At 39.2% G+C, this 6,763-nt stretch overlaps 1 protein-coding gene across 1 annotated transcript; it reads right to left on the bottom strand.

Moving 5' to 3' along the window:
- Positions 1-1,204: 1,204 nt before the first annotated feature.
- LOC141898935 (uncharacterized) lies at positions 1,205-6,557 on the bottom strand. Its single transcript, XM_074785087.1, has 3 exons — positions 4,812-6,557; positions 2,357-4,374; positions 1,205-2,066 (listed from the first exon to the last, which is right to left on the bottom strand). Exons 1-3 carry the CDS (start codon positions 6,555-6,557, stop codon positions 1,205-1,207), a joined length of 4,626 nt encoding a protein of 1,541 aa, XP_074641188.1.
- Between the last annotated feature and the right edge of the window lie 206 nt (positions 6,558-6,763).

The following is a 6,763-nucleotide window of genomic DNA, read 5'->3' as shown; positions in this document are numbered from 1 at the left end:
GATTAATTCCGTACTTTAGCCTCGAAATAGGCTATTTTTGCACTGACAGAACCATAACTTAATAAATAATTGATTTGTGAATTCCCGGTTTTTTTCTACATTAAGATGGAAATCTTGACGATATGAAAGAGTTGAAGTATAATTTGTATAAAATTCCGCTATATTAGTAATTTTGGTGATTTCATCGCGTCTACAGCACGGCTATATCTGTATCAGTGACGTGTATTTCCTGGCTGCAGCGTGATAAGTTCACTGTAAGGTGGCCTACATACGGCATACCATAGCGCGCGCGAACTGTCTGGAAACACACCTCGAACTAGGACACACCGCAGGTCGAAGATGCGCACGCAGTGCAATAATTAAAACAATAAAATGGCAGCTTACACAGAAACGCAGGGACTCGTCACATTAATTTTTGGGACGAAAGAGTGGAATCCAACATCTGATCTATGTTATGATTAGGTGTCAGATGCTGGATTTGACTCAATTCATCGGCCCCGAATTAATGTGACGAGTCTTTGAGAGTAAATGCTTGGATAAAGCCTGTTTTGTCGATGATTTTTTTTCATTTTTCAAATCAATATCAATCATCGTTTTGTTGGAATGGATGGAGTCGATTATCAATGCCAGCATTCGTCTGGTTCTTCAAACAAAGTAAGTACGTGTATAGTGTACCTCAGAAACTATTAGTGAGAGGTAAATTTGATTAATCTCTAGGCCTAAATAATGGAGGAATACTTTGTTTTGTTTGTATTTCGAAGGGTCCTGCTAAAGTACGAAATTACGAAATATGAAACGAAATTACGAAATATGGAGCGAAATTACGAAACGAAACGAAATTACGAAATACGATGTGTTGACGGACTTGTATTTCCTCGGTTCCTGACGAAAAGGCAACTCAACAAGCACACGTTCGAACACTATGGCATTCCGTTTATTACTCTTCAAAATCTCAGAATTCACATGATATGATATGTTCATGTAACCATGAAACTAGTACAGTGAAGATTATATATGGCTGACGCGACACGTGACAACTTGTATTCAAAAGATATTGACAATACAACATGGACATAATACAACAGTACTGTATTCGGTCACGACATCCTCCAGCCACACTTGATTAATCACAGAATATATAGTTTGAGTTTAACAAAACAAGTATAGTTTGAGTTTAACAAATCAAGTATATTTACAAACAGTTTTAGATTTCAGAATCCTCCCGGCCCAAGATATCACTGATACGACGTTCTGCAGCCGCCGCTGCGGAACGTTTCGCAGGTCGTTCCTTAATCTCAACGTCGCCACGCCTTTCCTCGGATTTTACGCAATTTCGAACATCCGCTGCGAATACCTCCAAAGGATATAACTTGGATACTGGCCGCGAGGTAACACCGTTGGCGGTTTTAAGCGTTGCGGATCGCGCTCCCGGATGAACGGATATTACGATAGCGAGATTCCATTTTAAACGAGATGTTTCGTCCTCGTGAATTTGAACAATCGCTCCTGGAACTATGTAATTAGAACTCCCGGATTTCTTATGTGATTCTCGCAACGACACTAAATATTCGTGTTTCCAACGTATCCAAAACGAGCGTAACACGGATTCTAAGTAGCGTTTTCTTTCAACGATATCAGTAATAGGCGGCTGGTAGTCATCTAGATCGAATTCTAGATGTGGTAATACACACAATTTCCTGCCGATGAGTAGATGAGAAGGTGTTAGCGGATTTTCATCGTTGATATCACCGGATACATAAGTTAACGGCCGATCGTTTAAATAGGCCTCTATCTCAGTTAACAAAGTACGCAATTCATCGAAAGAACAAAGTGAACGACCTAAAACCTTTTTAATTGCGGTTTTAGTTAACCCCACCATCCTCTCCCAAAATCCACCATGCCAGGGGGCTCGTTTAACTATAAAGCGCCATTTTATGCCCTGTGTCGTTAACTCGTGCCTTAAATCTGGTGATCGAAGTAACCGCATCAACTCTTTCTCTGCACATTCGAAAGTTGATGCATTGTCAGACAATAAAATCTTCGGTAATGACCGTCGCGCAACGAATCTACGAAAGGTTAACATAAAATCAGGCGTAGACAATGAACTGACGAGTTCCAAATGTACAGCACGAGTTACGGCACAGGTGAATAGGCACCCGTAATATTTTTGAAGATCAGAATTACTTTTGGCATACATAGGCCCGAAGAAATCAACTCCCGTGTGATAAATGCTGGCACATCAATTACGCGGCATGATGGGAGGGGTGGTGGGTCAGGCAAACGGTACGGTAATGATGCTACGATGCGACATGTTACACATCTTCTTATAGTATTCTTTATCATTTGTCGCGCACACGGAACCCAGTAGGTGTCCCAAAGTTTTGTTAATGTAGCACCCACTCCGAAGTGGAGCGTTTCATAATGAGTTTTCCATATAACCAATCTCGTAATTGTGTGAAACTTTGGCAACAGAATTGGATGAAATGTCGATTGAGGCAATGGTGAATTCTGTAACCGACCTCGACATCTAATCAACCCATTATTGTCTAGAAACAATTGTAATTGAGAAATGATCGGATATTTCTTTGTATTAGGTTTACCATTTTTCAACTCATTGATCACACTCAAATATACTGACTTTTGACAGTGTCTAATCCAAAGTAATTTTGAATTCTCTGTTTCAGACAATTCTAATGGACCGATCATTTTGTTTTTTGGGTTTCGAGCATTATAGATAAATCGTCTAACGTATGAAGTCACTCGTAGCAATCTGCTTAAACTGGGATATTGATCGATGCCGATAACTTTGTCTAGATTGATGTCGTCGTCGTGAACATTGTTGCCTAACTCATAGTTTGTTATCTCTTCAGAAAGTACTGAATTCACAGAAATATCAGTCGGCCAATCAGTCCTGGAAAGTAGCCAAGAAGGGCCCTGTTTCCATAAGTCAGAGTCTCTTAGTTCCTTTGCAGTCAAGCCTCTAGTCAATAAATGCGACGGATTATCTGCTGAGCGACAGAATCGCCAGAGAGAACCAGCGGTTAAATTGTTGATGTGTCCAACTCGATTCGAAATAAAGGTAGAACCGGCTTTAGTAGGGGGTGATTTGAGCCAGCCTAGTACAATTTGACTGTCTGTCCAATAATGTACGTCACAATTACATCCCATTTTCGAAAACGACGCAGAGACAAAATTGCCTAACCTTGCTGATGTCGTAGCGGCTATCAGTTCTAATCTCGGAAGAGTCAACGGGGATATTGGAGCAACCCTTGACTGAGACAAAACTAACACTGTGTTTGTATTGGAGACCAAATAAACAGTTGAACCATAGGCTTTCTGACTGGCATCTCCAAAAACATGAATGTTACAGTCATCAAGAGTAGAGGAAATCGCTGGAAAATACTGTCTCGGTATAAACAAATTAGACATAGCATCATGGATATCTTGCTGAATTGATTTCCACTTAGTTACCATAGAAACTGGTAAATGTGAATCCCAATCAAACTTTCCAGACCATAACCTTTGTAGAAGTATCTTAGCCCGTATAGTTACTGGTCTTACTAAGCCCAAAGGGTCAAAAACCTTTGCGATCTGCTGTAATATAGAACGCTTTGTAGTAGGTTCAGAATAGAAAACGTCCTTTACAGGAAAAAGGAGCGTATCTTCGATAGCATTCCAATGAATACCGAAAACCTTAGCTGTTGTGGAAGATTCCTTTACGCCGTCGTTGTTAGCTAGTTGCATCACAGTGTCCGAGTTGGATAACCAACATCGGAGATTAAAATTGACAATAGTCATTAATTCACGAGAAGCCGAGTAAAACTTAACTAATTCATCTCCGGAAAAGAAACCTGAGGCTATGTTGTCAACATAAATGTCATGTAATATTTTTTGAGCAACTGGAGAATCGGAATTACGTATATGATGTATCAATGTGCTATTGAGTATAAAGGGACTGCATGTGGCACCAAACAATACCCGTTTAAAACGATAGATATCGAAATCACTTTTTGGATCACGACGGTCTCTCAACCAAAAAAATCTAGTCATGTCTCCATCATCCTCGTGAAGCCCGACACTAAGAAAAGCCTTTTCAATATCGGTAATGGCTGCGTAGGGACCAAGACGAAATCTTATTAGAATGTCTACGATGTCGTTCTGTAATGCTGGACCAGACTCCAAGCAGTCGTTGAGAGAAGGCATACTGGGCGATTGAGAAAAACTGCAATCAAACACTATGCGTACGGGCGTAGTAGCTGAATCACGGTAGACTGGGTGATGTGGAATGTAGTGAACCATATCGGAAAAATATGGAAATTCTATCTTTTCGATAAAATCACGTGCAAGTTGTTCGTCGATAATGTCACCGTAAGCCTGAAATAAATGGGGTGATAAAGCCAGTCTGTTGATAGTTGAACGTGTTCTAGACGCCACCAATTCAATATTACTAGGTAATGGTGGATGGTTATGCTTCCATGGGAGTCTAGCGTAGTATAAACCATCTAAAACGTTATGGAATTCTCGCAATAGTTATCAAGAAAATTGACATTGTAGTCACATGGAGGTTGAATTCCAATAGTTTCCAAAGCCCAAAATTGGCTTAAGTCGGTTTCGTTAGATTCAGTAATTGCTGATAAAATAGTTACTGTGGAGTCGTCGATTAAGGAGCCGCAAATAATGTAGCCCAATTTGGAGTCAACAATAACTGGACCGTCATTAGATACTCGTCTAATCTTTCCGTCAATAAAATTATAGTAGTAGTCTGTGCCTATAAGTAATGTAACGTCAAATATATTTGAGTTTCCTGATACATGACTCTGAGGGTGAGCTAATCCGTCTTGACTCAAACCGAGACCTTTGGATAAATCAGTCGGTACTTTTAATGGGTTGGTTATGTTTGGGAAAACCAATGCCTCAATCTCAATTGTAGAGCGATCTTTACACATAACTAACAATCTGACTTTTTCCAAAATTCTACTTTTACGTTCGTTAGAACCAAAAATTGCAATATTCAGATTTACCTGCCCAATGGGGTGTAAACCCAAATCTTGCACAAGCCTCTTTGAAATGAAAGTATGTGTCGAACCATCGTCAAACATTATGTGAGCGGTGGAAAAATTTCCATTCTCACTGCAAAAATCAGCAATAGCAGTTTTTAACAATATACATTTTGACTGTTCACAGGACTGAGACGTAGCTATACACTGATTACTAGAATTGCCTGAATTAGTTACGTTCTTCCGACTATTATACTCTTCGGAATGGTTCTTAAACAATGGAGCTGATTTATTTCCAGAAGGAGCGACAGATGAATTATTCGATTGTGAATCGGAACACGCGTTGAAACGTTCATTGCAAATACTAGTGTGATGTTTTTTCATACATTTCCAACATCGTTTAGGCGATCTACAATCTACGGCTTTATGATTATACCTCAAGCAATTATTACACAAACGTTTCTTTGCTATTACGTCTAATCTCGATTGAAGATCTTTGACCACTGGACAATCTGTCGAATAATGACTATTCATACAATAAGAACATTTTATTGAATACCTATTTCTACCCTGTTGCCTATTACCGTAAATACCATTGCCTAAATATAATAACTGGGTAGCAGTACCGTAATCGGGCGTTCCATCTGACTGATCGATTGCCATGCATGATTCCATTATTTTTACTTCCCTCAAAATAGAAGTCCTAAGATCATTGGTATCCCATTCACAATCCCCATGTGTTTTTGCTAAATCTCGTTTTATTCCTACTAGTAACTTTTTCATCAAAATGGGAACGAGAATAGTTCCGTAGGAATCGGGTTTCTTATTCAAAGATTCAAGAGTGCGAATGTGAGATTCAATTGTGTCGTAAAATCGACGCATAGATTTAACCGTATAATTTGGTCTTTGAATATCTATTAAAGTTTCAATGATATTTTCTACGATCTTATGAGGACGACCGAATCGATCAGTCAGCAGATCTACTGCCGTTTGGTAATTTTCATGAATTAAAGGAAGGCCGTCGATTGTTAACTTCGCATCACCGAACAGAACACTTTTTAGGTGCGAAAATTTTTGAATGTTATTCAAATCGGTATTGCTGTGAACGCAGGATTCGTACAGGTCCCAAAAAGTTTTCCATTCTAGGACATTCCCGCCAAATTTCATCAACTGAATTTTCGGTAACTTTATCGAATATTTCATAGCACTTTGTTCTGAGGTTTTTTGAAAGTTCTCACCGCTACGCGACTGAAACGATAACTCTTTAACCGCCTGATCCATCTCATATATCGCACTAGTTAAATTCGAAATATATTCGTCGCTCTCAATTATGAAAGATTCGAGCGAATCCTCCTTTTTGAATTCTGCGTAATTCACAATTTTCTGATCGATTTCTTCTAATTGTTTAATATTGCGTTGTAAATTCAGTAGGGTCGAATTAGACTTAATGATGTTATCTTTACTAATGTAAAATTCGCATTCTCGCAATAACGTTGTGCACCGACCTATGTGTCCTCTACGGATATTCTTCTCCTTTTCGACGTCGAATTCTGTCGCCATGATGCCAAATTTCAACTTTCTGAATTCTTCGAATTTGTTCAATTTACTCTTCGTCTTCTTCTAGCGTTTAACGATTAACTGGTAGCATTTCTCACAAAATGTGTTGACGGACTTGTATTTCCTCGGTTCCTGACGAAAAGGCAACTCAACAAGCACACGTTCGAACTATATGGCATTCCGTTTAATACTCTTCAAAATCTCAAAAT

This window comes from Tubulanus polymorphus, chromosome 2 (assembly GCF_964204645.1).
Source record: "Tubulanus polymorphus chromosome 2, tnTubPoly1.2, whole genome shotgun sequence".
NCBI lineage: Eukaryota > Metazoa > Nemertea > Palaeonemertea > Tubulaniformes > Tubulanidae > Tubulanus > Tubulanus polymorphus.
Note: the sequence above shows the minus strand (reverse complement) of the source record. Positions and strands in the feature narration are given on the sequence as shown.

What these genes read in the sequence shown, in the direction of transcription:
- LOC141898935 (XM_074785087.1), bottom strand. Translation starts at nt 6,557, where the DNA reads ATGGCGACAGAATTCGACGTCGAAAAGGAGAAGAATATCCGTAGAGGA. An exon ending in TAGCTCACCCTCAGAGTCAT is followed by an intron (nt 4,375 to 4,811) that starts GTATCAGGAAAC and finishes CATTTATTTCAG; the next exon opens with GCTTACGGTGACATTATCGA. An exon ending in TGGGACACCTACTGGGTTCC is followed by an intron (nt 2,067 to 2,356) that starts GTGTGCGCGACA and finishes AACCTTTCGTAG; the next exon opens with ATTCGTTGCGCGACGGTCAT.